Source organism: Neodiprion virginianus, chromosome 5 (genome assembly GCF_021901495.1).
Source record: "Neodiprion virginianus isolate iyNeoVirg1 chromosome 5, iyNeoVirg1.1, whole genome shotgun sequence".
NCBI lineage: Eukaryota > Metazoa > Arthropoda > Insecta > Hymenoptera > Diprionidae > Neodiprion > Neodiprion virginianus.
This window is the reverse complement of record NC_060881.1, coordinates 6,067,846-6,083,022: the sequence shown is the minus strand read 5'-3', so window position 1 is coordinate 6,083,022 and position 15,177 is coordinate 6,067,846. Positions and strand designations below refer to the sequence as shown.

The 15,177-nt window shown below is 38.0% G+C and overlaps 2 protein-coding genes and 1 long non-coding RNA gene across 8 annotated transcripts in view; 1 reads left to right on the top strand and 2 right to left on the bottom strand.

Moving 5' to 3' along the window:
* LOC124305321 (alkaline phosphatase-like) overlaps positions 1-6,781 on the bottom strand; it is a 236,204-nt gene extending 229,423 nt beyond the window's left edge. The window contains exons 1-2 of the mRNA XM_046764612.1: positions 6,670-6,781; positions 5,217-5,415 (exon numbers count right to left, since the gene is read on the bottom strand). The gene's annotated coding sequence lies outside the window, so the exon portion shown is untranslated. The remainder of the gene's footprint in view (positions 1-5,216; positions 5,416-6,669) is intronic.
* LOC124305316 (tripartite motif-containing protein 2-like) lies at positions 2,440-13,820 on the top strand. Of its 6 annotated transcripts, none has more exons than XM_046764590.1 (12): positions 2,440-2,753; positions 5,260-5,291; positions 8,131-8,293; positions 8,388-8,561; positions 8,872-9,075; positions 9,153-9,401; positions 9,473-9,659; positions 9,749-10,185; positions 10,351-10,533; positions 10,672-10,779; positions 10,878-11,010; positions 11,208-13,820. In XM_046764590.1, the coding sequence occupies exons 1-12, from the start codon at positions 2,718-2,720 to the stop codon at positions 11,444-11,446; spliced, it is 2,145 nt and encodes a 714-aa protein (XP_046620546.1). In that variant the 5' UTR covers positions 2,440-2,717; the 3' UTR covers positions 11,447-13,820. The 6 variants fall into 6 exon arrangements, with proteins under 6 accessions (XP_046620546.1, XP_046620545.1, XP_046620549.1 ...); XM_046764589.1 differs by having other exon boundaries at positions 10,878-11,016; XM_046764593.1 differs by having other exon boundaries at positions 2,441-2,753; positions 5,234-5,291; positions 10,878-11,016.
* LOC124305343 (uncharacterized) lies at positions 8,284-15,156 on the bottom strand. The gene is made up of 2 exons (XR_006908368.1): positions 14,742-15,156; positions 8,284-8,626 (listed from the first exon to the last, which is right to left on the bottom strand). It is a non-coding gene; the product is annotated as an uncharacterized LOC124305343 (long non-coding RNA).
* Between the last annotated feature and the right edge of the window lie 21 nt (positions 15,157-15,177).

Below are 15,177 nucleotides of genomic sequence, written 5' to 3'. Positions count from 1 at the left end.
TGGGAGGTTATTGGATTAAAAGTTCATTGAAGTCGGTGTTTAATGCATTCGTCAACGATGAAAAAAATTGATGGCACTTTTTTCCCGATGAAGGAAATTCAGATAACTGACGTGTGCGTTCATTACGGATCATTTCAGGGAATTTGTTGATTAGATTTAAGGAAAAGCTCGCAGAATTTTTTGAATTAAAATAAAATAAATTTCCAAATATATTTACGGTTAAAACAGGTTCGAAGAATATACCAAAGTTTTTATGAGAGAAAACAAAAATACATACTTATTTATCAACATTTGTCAAAATAAATAGGGAAAAGTTCATTTTGTATTATAAATGTTTGTAGCTATTTCAGAGATTTTTTTTACCCGCAATATTTATGCAAAACTCCGATAGCTGTACGTAGATATTATAATTAAGTTCCTGCGATAAATTTTCCTTTTATTAAAATAAATTCAATGAAGAATCTACTCCGGTCAATAAATTATTGAACATATTCAAAATACTACTATTAACTGCTTCTTTACTTTTTCTTTTTTTTCTTTTCAACAAATAATTCATCCCACGTTGCGCACGTAAGTTAAATGTTCTCTTTTGCAACTAATCTCGATTCACGATTGCAGCTGGTGCTGACACCGGTGGCGAAATGGTTTTACTAGGTTGATTTTAAAGCGAATAGACGGGCTCGCTTTTACCGATCGGGATGCGCGAGTTCTTCATAGATCAATGATTTCAAATTGAAAAAGCTCACGAAACAACTCACCAACGCTATTTTACCTGCTATCATTTCCCAAAGCAAACGATAGTCAAATTGTAAAACTAAAAAATTGTTGCAAGAAAAGACTTTCACGACTTTTAAATCATTCCGAGACAGACGTGAAAAAAAAGGAGAAGGAGGGCAAATTCTTTTTTTATATAATTCCAATTGTACATTGAAAGCGATGATTCAATGATTGCAAAAGAACTGTATAATATAACGAACGAATCAAAAACTTGCCCTAGGAGCATCGATCCGTAATATATTTATTATGTATATAAAACTGTGTAAATTAATAATTGGCGACAAGGTCGCCTAGTGCGAAAATATTAACGCAAATCAGTTCCGAAGCCCTAAATTACCCCGTATGATAATACACAAGTTGCCCAAAAAGTACAATATTAGGGTCGTCCTTATTTTGGATTTCTTTGAAATTTTACCGGGACGCCTCTGAAATTGGTTCTAAATAAATAAATAGAAAACTCCTCAGAATCATGAGTCTCTATTCTTATCTCTATAATCAAATATATTATTTAATAAAAATATCAACATCGTCAATGGAGAATTTCATATCACAAGAGTCAAATTTTAGTCGGGTAAAGCTGATATAGAATAATTTACGGACGATACTGATATTTTTATTGAATATTGGAATCAACGCTCACTGACTTTTTGCAAAAATAGATTTTATTACAAACGATCGGTTCTGCGAGAAAATACATACTGGAGCTTATTTTTAATAAAACCCGTGTATTTTAAGTGGCAAACTTCACAGCCGGGACGGAAATCTGTGCCGTGAATAAGATTTTTATTTACTAATCTGGATACGATTTGGTATACGGCCAAGTAAAAATTCGGAAAAAAACAATGCGAAAAAAATCAATTTGAACACATCGGCGACGTTCAATTATAGCGCAATCGATTCAGGTCGCCTGCATCGAGTGTTTCCTCGATCAGGAAAACTGATCTACGAATTCTACTAAATATTTACGGAAATTTCTAAACAAAAGTGTAGAATTTGGGCCGATTCATAGTTTCTGAAATTGCATTTCGTAACAATTCGCAGTTTTTCGTAGATCATGATGTTTAAGATAATGAGCGCGGAAAATTTCTACAAATTATTACAAAATCTAATTGTTAGAAACTGTTCTATTTATCAACGGTTACAGTTTTTCCATACATTTTCATATTTCTATATATTCAGCGCGTCGTAGTTTTGATCTGCTTAATCAAAGGTAGTTTCTCACAAATTTTCTGTTTTATTTTCTCAAAATGTACGCGGAACTATTTCTCATGATTTCAATTGTAGATCTTGTTTTTTTTCTACGCAAAACTTACACGTTTTACTGAAGTTGTATACATATTTTCCTCAATTTCCGTTAAGCGTCGTTAATTTTCATACATATTCACGAAGAATCGTAGTTGTCTATAAATTAAAAAAAAAAAAAAAAAAAACTACGATTCATCCCTTTTCCCAGTTTGTCGTAGAAATCATTTTCACCAGGGCAGTCAGACACACACACACACGTGATAATTGCGAAGGGCGATAATTGGGAAGCTGGAAGGCCTCCTGGACGGCCAATAAAAGGTTGTCAAAGGGCCGCGGCGCGGCTCTGTCAAAGCGGTCAAAGCACAGACTGCACCCCTGGCGTGGGGTGGTGGTACTTGTAAGAAGCGAAGGGGCGTCAGTTCTCGGTTCGGCCTCAGCTCAGCCGGGCTGCGCGTTTCCATAGTTTCGATTCCTTCGCGTCGCGTCTGCTTCTGTTTCTGCTTTCGCACCCCCGAAAAAAGCCCCGCTTGACCCTGCGGAGCAGAATTGAGAAGGGCAAAGTTGGTTCGCCCCTTTCCTCGGGAACGCAAATTTCTCGGTGTCGTTCACGATCGCGAATAAAAACCTCCAGCGTGAGACTTTCGGAAATTGAATATCGTCGAACAAAGGCGGACCTGGCGCTGCTGCTGCGGTAGATGATTCGACGTAAATATTGCGCGGCTTGTCGGCTGGTGAGTGACCCAAATCAAGGTGCGCATGCTCTCCGCGCTTCTCTGGGGTGCGTTGTGTAGAAGAAGAAGAGACGTGGGTGGATGAATGGACGGACGGACGTTACTTGCGGGGTGTAGTGCACGGAAACCACGAAAAGCATCCAGACTTCGCCTTTTTTCTCTTCCCCGTTTCAATTTCCGCACTCGCGCCGCGAAATCTTCCAGGAGTTTGTTCCTGATTCGGAAGCCACTTGTTCGGTAGCTTCGTTTATACATCCTTTTACGCACTATCGCCGCTCCGACTCTCGTACACGCGCGGAAATCAATATCAGCTGTCCTTGCTTTATTCCCTGTTGCATGCAGAGTCCGACCCGTTGATGCTGCTGCTACTTACATGGGTATTTCTCATTCTGATGTTCTCATGCTTTGTAATTAAATTAACGCGTTGTAAATTCGCGAATACTGATGCACACGTATGTAGCTCGGAGGCGATTGCTAGCTTGAGTCGGGGTGGGGTTGAAATTCCAAAATTGCAAAGTTCCGAAAGCGTAAAATAACGAATTTTTTCACGACGAAAGTTAAAGTACAGAAATGGAACTTGGACGAAAGATCGAAGTTTCGAATAGTCCGAAACCCGAAGTGCGAAATTCCGAAAGGACAAAATGTCGAAAAGGCGATCGAAGATGTTCAGTTCTATGAATTTCACAACTTTGATCTTTCTTTGTTTTGGATTTTCGATATTTTTACACGTTGAGTAAACTACGCTGACCGAGTATATTTAATTTTTCGCAATTTTGCTCCAACGGAACTTTACTTTTCGATAATTGAGAGTGCAGTCGTCGAATGCATACGTACGTTACAGGATTAAGGGCAGTGATAGTTATATACATAGTAGGGATCGGGGAGAGTTTTTTCAACTTCTGCCCTACATATATACACATATATAAGTATATATGTAATAAATACGCGTGAAAGAAATTCTAGATATTCGGTATAGTTGAAACGAGACTTGGGCATTCTAATTCTAGTAACGTATGGACATTCTCAGGAGTTCTTCGAAGTTAAATCTGGCTTCTCCATATCACGTTGTAGAGACCAAAGATCTACACCGAATGCACGATATTGTCTTATACGCCGCGTCTGTATGCCATAAGTACACAACTTTCACCGCCGCTATTTGGTTTTAAAAATTCGTACACTAAGAGATTATTTCCAACGATAAGCTCCGCATAGTAAGTAAAAGTACATATGAACGCCTGTAACACTTGACAACTTCGTGATTGCTTATTCTCGAATATACGAAATTATTATACCTATACGAAAATATGTCGAGCGGAATTTTTCAACAAGTTATACATACAAATATTTAGAATAAAAATTGCGAACGGAATTAACAAGTATGAATAATTCCACGTTGCACGCCTTCGGCAGTGTTCCCATTCTGGCGGTATGTATAATACCTACATAACTATATATTATTACACATATTTACATGTAGCACAGGGTGTGTATCAGGTTTCCGGAGTCGTAACGCGACACCAGAAACTGATCCACCTGGTCTTTTGTCGAGGAAACGGTATACTAGAAATAACATGCAACTGTGCAGCGGCTGCCTGCACAAAGTGCAGAAACATCGCTGCGAACATTGAAAAATTATACACGCGTATAATAACTTACAGATTGCACGTGCAACGGCTCGCAGGTGTCGCACGAAAGTTTCGCAGCAATCAGTTCGAACGAGTCTCGAATTGAAATTAGTCAAAATTAATATTCCCCTCATCGTCGCGGGCGCTTTATTTATCGCAGCCGCGTAATAACAGTAATTGTACGATGTTACGGCAGACGACTAACTGCAGGTGTATGTGCCACGCATGATGTGCAGGCATACGTCTCACGATCGTGAAATTCAATGCCCTCGGCAGCAGTAGCTTAAGTAATTTAATATAGCAGGATTAGGTGTAATACGATTGAGAATGCTCTGTAGAAGGCGGTCGCGGTAACACGGATGAAAACTGTTCTCTTCGATTCGGTATTTGTATAGGTATAATAACGGCAAAGTGCAACGTGCAATAGCGTTGAATTTAGTAACGTTATTCCGAACGATGTTATTTGACGAATGTTTGACCGTCTGAAATTCAGTAAACCGTATAACGAGGCAAGACACGCTAGTATTTTATAAACTTAGCTCGTTTCGTCGTTATAAAATTCAAAAAGTGTAATTTTTTTTGTCCAATCTTTCGTTAATCGACAATTGCGTTACTAACTTGACCCCTCGTAATATCCACGCGATGCGGGGTTAGTGCAGGAAAGTCGTTGAATTGGCTGCTATTAGATCTCGGGGACGATCGCGAATTGATATCTACGCGGTTATTCTTTGCTGTTACAGAGAATAATTCTATCGTCTTTTCATTTATTTATTATTACTGAGTGTTGTCGTAATAAAATTTATGTATACGGAACCTGATTTAGACGACGAATGCTTACTTCTTCGTGGGTTACAGCTTGGTGATCTATTCGTTTGATGCAGGACGAAACCTTCATGAATTGCTGCCCCTTCATGTGAGTATAAACCATAATCAGTCAACGAGTATTTGTAACGCTGTTGCATGTTTTATTCGTTCCTTCAAGTCTCATTTACCCGAATACAAGAAACAGCTGTGTTTGTATTTCCATAAAACCAAGCCTGCAACATGGTACAATTTTTGTATTCAATCGATTTGAACAAATGTATTTTCAATTTACGAAGATTTCCGCATTCCTAATCGTGCTTACCACAATATCAACTTAATATTACTGATTATTAACGAACGATCATCTGGAAATATAAACGTGATTCGCCAGGCTAAAGGAGTCCGTAGAACAGAGGAGAAGATTGAATTGTAATGATTTAGGTTTCGAAATAATCGTTATTTGATAATTCCAGAAATGTCTGAAATGCAGTAAACCGTAATAGGACGAAACGTATTCATATTTTGAAAACTTGACTACTTGAAAATCACTATTAACTTGCGAAATATTTATTTCTCCCCCCCAACGTTTCGTTGCGTTGACTTTACTAACTTCAGTCTCATGATTATATACGGTATACGGTATAGTCAATGATCACGTTCGCACTTGAGAAGCAAAAAATATGCATTCGGATGATTGACAATGAGGCATGAGTGAGTAATATATATAATAATAAGGTCCAGACACGTGCAGCAATTGCGTATTCTTCATCCATGCAGGGAAATCGGCCCGACCTTTTTAGTTCACAGCTTATTGTTAGCCGGAACGAGAATGCTGGTATGTAGATACGGAGCTGCTTTTAAACCTGCATTTCCAAATAGATAGTGCAAACATACATACGTACCACAAATGCACTTCACCTGACGATGCCGAGAACAAAGGTTTGCGTGAAGAAATCGGAGCTAAACCGACGCGGAGATGCTTGCTGAAGGCTTGTCGAAATATCGGTCTCTCTCCTTATTTTACCCCATGATATCTCGAGTTCAGCGGTAATGGCAAATTCGAACGAGGACGAAGTTAGTAACGTTACCGTAAAGATCTAATTTTTTTTTTTAAGTCGTTATTTCGCACCTCTAGAACTGTGTAAAATCTAATAAACCACGACAAAGAAAACAATCTTGTATATTTTGAAAAATCAACTGGTTGAAAATCATTCTTAAATTGCTCAGCAATGATTTTACCCGCAATGTTTCGTTAGGTTGCCAACTTCAGTCTCGTAAATTTGAAAATCCCGAAACAAACGAGTGTGCAAACACGTGATTCGGTTGTTTCTGAAATTCTTCTCCCGTGAAAAACAAGTGCCGGTGCTGCGCATCTTCAACTACGCATCTCTCCCTACGAATTGCCGGTGTACATACAGACATTTTGTACATACAGACATTTTGTACATATATTTAGCACACGCACAAGGTACACCTGCGCGACTTACCCTCGGTTGCTCACAGTTGCTCAGACGCAGCCACCTTTTGCCGGTGCAGCGGGAGCTGGGAGTAAAACTCCGAGAGTCAAACACAAGCACACGGCTTACACGGAGCCGCAATGGATGCCGGGATGGAATCGGATCGGTGATCCTTTTCTTAGCTTAGCTCAGGCTGCTGGCCGGCGGCGCGGCGGACGATGCGTCGAGGTGATAGGAAACGTAGGAAACACACACCGGCAACCGGGTGCGCCTGGTGTGCGCCGACGAATACTAGTTCGTGCCGAATGTCAACGGCACCACACGGACGAACATGGAAACGGCACAGCTGTGAAGTCGCGCACACAGCTGCACGCGTAACAACCATAAGCATGTAACAACGAACCAACAACGTATGGGTGAAGTGCAGTGCCGCGAGCCGAGAGCCGAGTGTTGCTGCCTTGCTGCCGCGATGCAACGTAGCTTCGACTCGGCCGTGTTTTGTTTAGAAAAATTAAAAGCTTCGTCGCTTGGCTCCGGTAGCTCGGGCTGCTGCCTATATATACATGTTGTACTTCCTTACTTACCTTCGTTGATTGATTACTTTACGATCGAATACGCGTGCTGTGCATTTATATACGCTTCACGTCGCAGGCTAATGTCACTCGAGTGATAATAACAGTTTGTTTGTTTTTTTTTCAACACGGAGATAGAATTGGTGGACGGATAGAAGATGGACAGTATAGATACGTCGGTAAACAGGCAATGAACGGACGAGCGTCTCGACGTGAAAATTGCCGAAACACAGGTTGAGAAATGACGATAGAAGGAGATAAATATTATATTGTCATACCGATTGCAGTGTGTTAGCAGGGGAAGGTTATTGTCGCTACTATATTTCCGATTTTCATTGTCGATAACATTGCAACTGCGAAACAATTGAAATTAGATTTATTTATTTTTTAACTTTCTTTTAAACGTTCTTAAATCGTTGAATAATTATCCACGATTAATTAAACCTGGACTCTAAACAACAAAGGAGTTTCAAACAATCACACGTCTCTTATATTTTTTTCTTTGTTCCTTACATTTGAATTGAAAAACATAGTCGAATACCAGCATTCTTGGTCAGTGAGCGTTTAATCCTAAAGCGGCTTGGAGCTTTGCTCCGATATGGAAGCTTTACGGCTCGCCATTCAGTAAGTTTTATTTTCAATTAAAAATTTCGACATTTCTCTTGCAACTCCGATGATGTCATATTTTTCTTCACTTCCTTATTTTCTGTGAAAAAGGAAACGATTCCCTGAAATATCGACGCAAAACTTTTCTCTGACCTACTCAATGAGTCAGACATTGATTGCGGGGAAAAGAATACTCGGAGCTAAAAGAAAAACTCGTCACCTAATTTTCATTCCTCGATTGAAAACTGTTAAAATTCAGGATAGTACCAAGGTGCAAGAAAGTTGTTTTTTTACTCAATTTATAACGTTCCAGGACGCGGCTAGGGGAGCGAATGGTCAGCATGAGCTCGATGCTCGTGGAAACAGTCAGCATTAATTACGAAGATTTTAACGAAAGTTTTTTAACGTGTGGAACTTGTCTCTGCGTGTACGACGGCAGTGAACACACACCAAAATTACTACCATGTTCGCATACGGTTGGTAATCGTTGTATAAATGTATTATGTACAAATTTCTTAATCTGTTTGATTTTTTTTTTAACCGAATCACACCTCTCGTATTTCCTCCCAGGTTTGTCTCCATTGTCTGACAAGGATCGCTGCGTCACAAACCAGAGAAGCTGGAGCATTCCGATGTCCTATTTGTCGAGAACTGATCACTATTCCTCGAGGTGGAGTGCCGGCATTACCACCAAGTTTTTTGGTTAATCAGTTGCTCGATCTCATGTCCAGGCAGAGGCGCGAGGTATATTTTCATTACTCGTCATCCCGGGATACAAGATGATTACTTGTCCATTCCTCCCAAATATTCTGAAACATTGAAATATAAAATCTTTATAGTCTTCTAGAATCTATCAAAAATATTGAGTACCGCTTGTAAAAATTTACTTCAATTTGAATTTAAAAGCCATTTGCTACCTATTTTGTGAGATTTTTAGTGCAATTGAAGTAAATCTTTGGTAATTCAATTTAATCTTCCTTGTAAAGATGAATTTATTATCATGACATTACGCAACTGGATAACTCAAGAAACGCGGTTTTACGAAATGTTACAGGTCATCCCTAAATGTTCGGTCCACATAAATCAAGAACTTCTATTCTGCGAGACCTGTGATACTGTATTTTGCACAGTCTGCACTGGCGGCAGCCATGCTGGCACTTCACCCGGATGCACGGAACACACTATTATTCCTTTTAGTATCGCCATTAAACGTATGTCAGAAATACTGCTCTACAAAGCGAACGAGTGTATATCCAAGGTGTGGATACATTTTTCATTTTTTACTTCTTGAATCTGCAATCTTCATTTTAACTCTACTTCTTGTACAATTTATAGTTAACTCAGGCGCAAGATTCGGTCGGCGCTGAGCTCCGACGCCTCGATACTGCCACAGAGAGATGCTTGAATGCTGTCGACACAGAGTTTGCGGAAATAATTGCGCGAGTAGAAAGGAGGAAAGTGGAGCTCCGAGCAGCGGTTACCGCTGCGGCAAAAGACAAGAAGCACGTTCTTGAAGAACAGCATGCACTGATTGAAGCAGAAAAGAACAAAGTTGAACGAGAGTGCGAAGGTCTTCAGTACCAGGTATAAAGCTGTAACACTGTATGTGGTGTGAACGTTTGATTAGATTAAGTAAAATATACATTGTTTTTAAGGTCGAAGTCCGAAACATTACTCAAAGAATTGGGAGCTTGTCAGATCAATTGGATGCAGCCGTAGCTCTTAGTGAACCGAGAGAAAATGCGTTCATCACAGCAGAATTTTTACACAACGAAGCACATGCGGAAATAGAAGCTGTGCTTAGTACTTTTGGGCGAGTACGTTCAAGCACAACACTACCAGGTAAATTATAGAATTATACGAAAAACGGTTGCGAGCATAATTTACAATGAGAAATTGGAACTGGCATGCTAATTTTATTGCTACCACAGGTTTGTGTAGAGCAAGACTGAAAGAACCTGCAGTTGCTAAGCTGCAGTCAATAGTTGTGATAGAAACAGTCGATTATCACGGACACCCCAGGAATGCAGGTGGTGATCCGATCAGTGCGGAATTGACATTAGCGGAAACAATTCAATCGACAAATTCAACACTTTCCGTTGAAACAGAGATTAAAGACTTGGAGGATGGAACATATGAAGTATTGTTTCGACCACCCAGTGCGAGTCGTTACATTTTGAAAGTGTCTGTTTTCGAACGACCTATAAAAGATCACCCTCTTTATTTTGATGTAACTGAGCACAATGAACCTGTTAAAATGTACGGAAAACGAGGTCACGGAAAAGACGATTTTCACCAACCAGTTGCTGTAGCGGTTGATGACGATGGAACAATCTATGTTGTAGACACTGGAAATTGTCGGATTACAGTAAACACATCATGATTTTACGATTCAAGTTGTTCTTTACCAACGAGCAAATTTTCGTTTCGTTAAGCAAATTAATAATAATTTAGTCCGTAAAGCCACAGGCTGTAATATTAACTCTATGATATTACAAGGTAAGGTCCTCACAGTGTTTATTGCATTTATCAGGTTTTGAACCACGATCTGGAATTCCAAAGGCACATTACTAATGAAGGATTGGAAGGACGTAGTTGTACGGGAATCGCAATTTCCGAGCAAGGACTTGTAGTGATAAACTGGAGAACCCGCACAGTTACAGAAATGACTTCGTTTGGAGATATGATACGATTCTTTTCGTACAACGGATTCCAGGTGAGCATTAAACGTTATAAGGTTGCGCCACTTTCTCTGGCATGTGAAAGAATACGAGATTCATTTGAAAATACATATAGATTATATGCTAACGATTATAAAATATTCTCAAACTATCCATTGTATGAAATGTTCTAGGAACCTATAGATGTTGCTGTGGACAGAAGTTATGGCCACGTACTAGTAGCCGACAATGGCCAGAGTTGTGTATTCGTCTTTGATTGTGATGGAAAGATGTTATTTCAAGTGAGTTTTCCATTCAATTAATAACATTACGAAATGCATGAAAAAAATGTATGTGTGTAATATATACATGTATCATAAAATTATTGAATATTCGACAGGTGGGTAAACGGAATACATTTAAATTGATAAGTTCAGTGACTGTCGGACCAGCTGGTGAAATATTAGTCGCCGATTCGCGTATTCAAGTATTCTCCGCCAAGGGAGATTTCTCAGAAGAAATCTACGCTGAAGGTAAAGGTAAGTCCATCAATCTTAGTCCAAGTATAATGGAAGAAATAGAATATTTTACAGAATACCTAACTTGCAAATTCCTTAAGCACTGGTCAGCAAAAATACTCTCCAAGGGTGGAGCCAATTGAATAAGACACGAACTAGATCATGGAATTGATCTGAGATGTAAATAACAAATCTCTGCAAAATTCTTACAGGGAAAGGAAGATATGGAAGCATTGCAGTAGATACGGATGGCAAGATTGTTGGGTCTCGATGTGACAAGGGTCGCAGTGTAATTCACGTGCTAAAACTTGGAGGCGGTACACTGCTAACTGAAATCGATTCTCACAGTTCAAAACTACGGCGTCCTTCAGGTATCGCGATACTGCCTAATCACCATTTAGTCGTCGTCGACCTCGGAAACGATTGTGTAAAGAAATATCGGTATTGGTAAATGCCATTACACGAAACCGAAAGTAATTCTCTCGCACGATGCGATAAGATTGCGTGAAAACTCCTACGAATCCATTAGAATCTAAGATGGTGAGTGTTTGCAGGATAATGTTACATATGCATTTAGAAAAATGCGTAAGATTACTAGATTTTATTCTACTTTCAAAGCCCTGTGTCAATAATTTGATTCAGCAATCAATTTTCTGTGTATATGGGAATTGAATACACAAAATGCTTAACCTATATTTATCTCGTCGGAGCTTCGTATCTTGACTCCCTAACTTTCTAGGCTTAATGTTACGCACAAGTGCTACAAATGCTACGTGATGTTTGCCTAAAACTCAACATTGCTCTGGAGATATTCTCAAAATACTTATAAACAATCTTAGAATAATTTACGCTTTTTTTCCATAGTAATTTGCGAATCCGCACGAATTTATTAATTCAACTGCCAAAGTAATAATGAAATCAATGAACTGTAACAATAGGCAACATACAGTGCCTATTCAAACATAAACCTTATAAAATCACTCAATGACTTGTGTGATTGAAATCGTATTTGTTTGATGTTACAATACGTTAATTTCCAAGCAAACATTGTCCATCGTCACTGATGGATTTTGCCAACATGTGAACAATCGTGCAACACTTTTCTGTGAATCTCTACAATTATTATTTATTATTTTCAGTGTTCATAAGCGAAATGTTACAGTTCTATGTACAGCTCTGCTGAGAATATCGCTTTCTAATAATTATAGCTTTGTATTCAGAAGTAATTTGCACAACGATCAGGGGTTTAAACAGGATTCATTCAGTTATCCGATGTTAGTGCCTTACGAATATTAAGTAACCTTACTACCCCTGATAGCCACTAACGATTCAACAAATACGGTCTTTTCTAGATTATTTTTGCGTGTCAAAATCTTGACTAATTGATAGATCAAGGAAATAAACTTGTCCATGACCCAAACAGAGTGATACATTAGTGTAAAGTAACATGATATATGACATATAATTATATATACAAATATATAATTTTTTTCTAAATGAAACTATAGCTTTAAATTTGATTAAATTAGAAAAACTGATTTTACGACCGTAACGACGTCTAATACATACTTTTGGATGTAACAAAAAAGTTATTCTCTCGATTCAGAGATTGTATGTAGTTACACTCCTGTCCGTGCAACAGGAGATTACGAAAGCAATTACCTATCTATCATTGTAGTTGAAATTAACTGTATATAAAACTGGATTGTAAAACGAAAATGTTAATGAAAACCACTGTGTTTCATGTAAAAGAAAGGAAGTTTGACAAATAACATTCGCCAGAAAGAATTAATTTTGGTTCTTTTGACGGTTGATACGAAAAAATTGTTGTAAAGTAAAAAAATTGTTATTTGTATGAGAATTATGTATAAAATGTATATATATTTTTTCAGTATTAGGAAATAGAAAGTGGCTGTTTATTGAAAACAGATCTATAATCAGAACGAAACGGCTCTTGGTTATAGAAAGAATACTGCTCATTCATTCACCTTTGCGTAAATGATCCAGGATTTAATGTAAATTTACGTGAATATTTCTATCTCTACAATTCACAGGCGAATGAAAATTGTTTTACTCTTTACTGATTATCATAAGCGATGGTAAAAATGCATTTAATAGCATTTGAAACATTCGTGTTGAACATCTTTTTTTTGTTAAAATTAACTGCAAAGAACTTGTTTAATGTTTTCTCGTCTTGACTAATTTGCCACTATTATTTCATATAATTATTTTTCGAAGCCATTGGCATTTGATTAAACACGTTACTCATATATTAGACAGTACAAAAAATTGCATTTAAATACACGCATTTTAACTTTGTTTACTATTCGCAATGCAATGATAACCGAAAAAGCAAAAATTTTAGTTTCTGTTCATGCCACGTGAACTAAATAAAATGTTGAAGTAATTTACGTGTGAATTGAAGTAAAATGGTGGTTAACTAATATTTAAGTTAACTAACTATAAGTCACGTGGCATTTTAGTAAACTTATTATAAGTAGGAGATGGCAGAGACTCTAGAGTTGAAAAGACTGCTATCCTAAAACCATTTTTCATGGCAGAGTATTACTTAAAAATGGTTATTTATGGGAGAACCGAATTCTTAGTCTTTTTTTCACTTTTTGTCACATTCATTTTATATGCTGAACATTTATATCGTTTTTACACAATTTCTATTTATAATTATTAAATATTACGTTGTATTTTGTAGAATATAAGTATTATTGCCATTATTTCCTATAGCCATAAATCCTACGTAACTTAATCTGTGCGTAGATAGTATTAAAATTTATTATTACAAAATTAATTGTAAGCAGTCTCTTTCGTGTCATTCATTAAAAAATTATGGGTTCATCATCAAAGTAACAGGTTTGAGCAAACCTGACTGCAAGCTTTTGAATATGTTTAACGGAAACGACACAAATTTAGTGGCATACCTGTTCATTACCAATAATCTCAACAACTTGAAGTTCACTTCTTTCACTTCAATGTCCACAAATATACATAACAGTTGAAGATTAAAGCATTGTTAAGTAATAAACTACTCAACTAGATTTTGCAGTGTTAAATATTATACATACTCAACTATACTCATCAATGATATTCTTCGTTCTAGTCATATTCTATAATTAAAAGAAATGAAACAAGATTACATAATTCAATGTAAATCGATGTTACATAAATACTACCTAAAATAAAAAAGTAAAACCAGATCTTACGCTGTACAAAGCTTGTTTGTAAATAAACTTAACGCTTCGTTTTGCGATTACATCATATAAATTTGATACTATTTTACTTATACCCTGATATCTACACCTTATGATTATCATTACTGAATTCAATAAATTACCGGTAACTTTTCAAACAATAAAAATTTTCAAACCACCACAGAATATTAAATCTGAAACATCCACCCACGTAAGTAGTAGAAAGAAAAAAAGTATCTCAGTTTCGTGGAATCGGAATATTTTATATTATATTGTATACTCTAAAAAAAAAAAAACAAAATAAAAACATATCGCTTAAATATTTGCTACCATATCTAGGTAAAACGTACGTTTTCTCCAAGGCTCCTAGCGTCATGTTTAAGTGATTTATTATTCTTCGAAATGGTGGTCATTTAGGTGGGCGAAAGGTAAGAAAAAGAGGGGGGGTACGGGAGAAGTACAAGAGAGAAAAAAAAAAAGGAGAAGAATGTTCGAAATTCCAACTCGTAGGAAGCCGCGTACAACATAGTATATACATACTTTGGGCACGTTTCGGCACGATGAAACTACGTGTAGGTACTGTACACACAACAGAGTCTAACGAAAGGTCTTGTTTTTTTTTTGTCTCGCTCTCTCTCTCTCTCTGCCTCCCTCTCGCACGCTACTTATCCTGCTCCTGCGCGGCAGGGTGAGCAGAGTGCCGTCTTTGTTTCCGAAACGCCGGAGGCGAGTTAAACGAGCGACGCCACGGCGAGCAGTCGAGACTCGAGAGTAGGTACCGAGGTTGTCGCTCAAAAATTTTCTAAGCTCTACGCGTCCTCGTTCGACCGACGGTAAAGCCCCGGTGCGTCCTCGTCGGGCGGATGGTTAGAGGGAGAAGGAGACGACGGTAGTGAATGGAACGCGTCCCAGCGTAGTACGACGCTGTGTCGGGGCGACGGGATCGCCAATGACCGGGCAGGATAGGTGATCACGT